Source organism: Atta cephalotes (genome assembly GCF_000143395.1).
Source record: "Atta cephalotes unplaced genomic scaffold scaffold00003, whole genome shotgun sequence".
Taxonomy (NCBI): Eukaryota; Metazoa; Arthropoda; class Insecta; order Hymenoptera; family Formicidae; genus Atta; species Atta cephalotes.
Window position 1 is genome coordinate 760,931 of NW_012130067.1, and position 1,246 is coordinate 762,176.

Below are 1,246 nucleotides of genomic sequence, written 5' to 3' on the forward strand. Positions count from 1 at the left end.
TGTTTGCAATTTTAGAGAAAAAATGTGAAACAACTTTCCAATGTCAAATCAATGATACCATTTTATGTCCCTCTCCACATCATATAATCTGAAACATTTTTTCTTAAAATTACAAAGAAAATTTTAGAACGACGATTGTTTAAAATACAACAACCTGTATATATGCAAAATTAATCAGAGTATCAATTTTTTATGCTCCAACCAGGCACGTTGAATTTGTGAAAATAGTTACAAAATTTTATTTTTATTACATACGAAGATATTAAAAATGCGCCTATTTCTCAAAACATCCAAATCAGCAATTCATGATGTATCCATGCATCTGTATTGCTAACTCTAAGATAATTAGATATGAAATCGATAATTTTTTCATAGGGTAAAAACTGATTTAATTACTCTGATTCGCCTTGTGTGCGTGTGTGTGTGTGTGTGTGTGTGTGTGTGGATCTTTTTTACTTAGTTTTTGATCAGAAATAGTACTATATGATTCGTGGATGAATTTTAAGAAACTCACTCTGTATGTGTATAAATAATCTATAATTATATCTCTTAGACGAGAAAATGGAAGAAATTTTTTTATGAATACTTAAGTTAAAACGTTGATTAATTATATGGATGAAACTATTTTAAGGCTCATCAAAGATTGAAGATAACCAAGGATCATATAATTAAACCTAAAGATGAAATAGTAAATGATAGAGACAATGTTAAAAGAGGAAATAAGAAGATACCTGGATATTTGTTTTGCACAATTCATTCCCATGAACAGTTATCTTTATTTTGTCAAACATGTGATAGACTGACTTGTAGAGACTGTCAACTTAGTGAACATCGTGACCATAAATATAAATTTATTCATGAAATTGCAGCTGAAACTCGTACTTCTATGTCGATTTTGCTTAAAGAAGTAAGGTAGGATTTATAAAATAGCAATCAAGTAAAATATTAAAAGATTACAGATGTAAGATATAAACAATATTTTTTAGTTACAAACGGGTATTATTAAAAAGTGCAATGAAAGTTATAGAAGATAGACAGATTCTAATATTGGAGAAGAAAAAAAGTCTAGTTCAAGATATAACACAAATGGTAGTACAGTAAGTATATATTATAAATCAGGGTAATCCAGAAGTTCGAACATGAGCATAAGGCATGCGCCTTGTGTCTGAATGTTTCAGCCCTAATTATAAATACATATGCATTAAGTGCATACTCATATATATATATATATATATATATATATATA

General features: G+C 28.1%; 1 protein-coding gene across 1 annotated transcript in view; it reads left to right on the top strand.

Annotated features, from left to right (window-relative positions):
• Nucleotides 1–1,246, top strand: part of LOC105624633 (E3 ubiquitin-protein ligase TRIM33-like) — a 7,522-nt gene that overhangs the window by 2,741 nt on the left and 3,535 nt on the right. Inside the window, 2 exon segments of the mRNA XM_012205993.1 lie at nucleotides 632–912; nucleotides 987–1,097. Coding sequence (XP_012061383.1) covers nucleotides 632–912; nucleotides 987–1,097 — 392 coding nt within the window.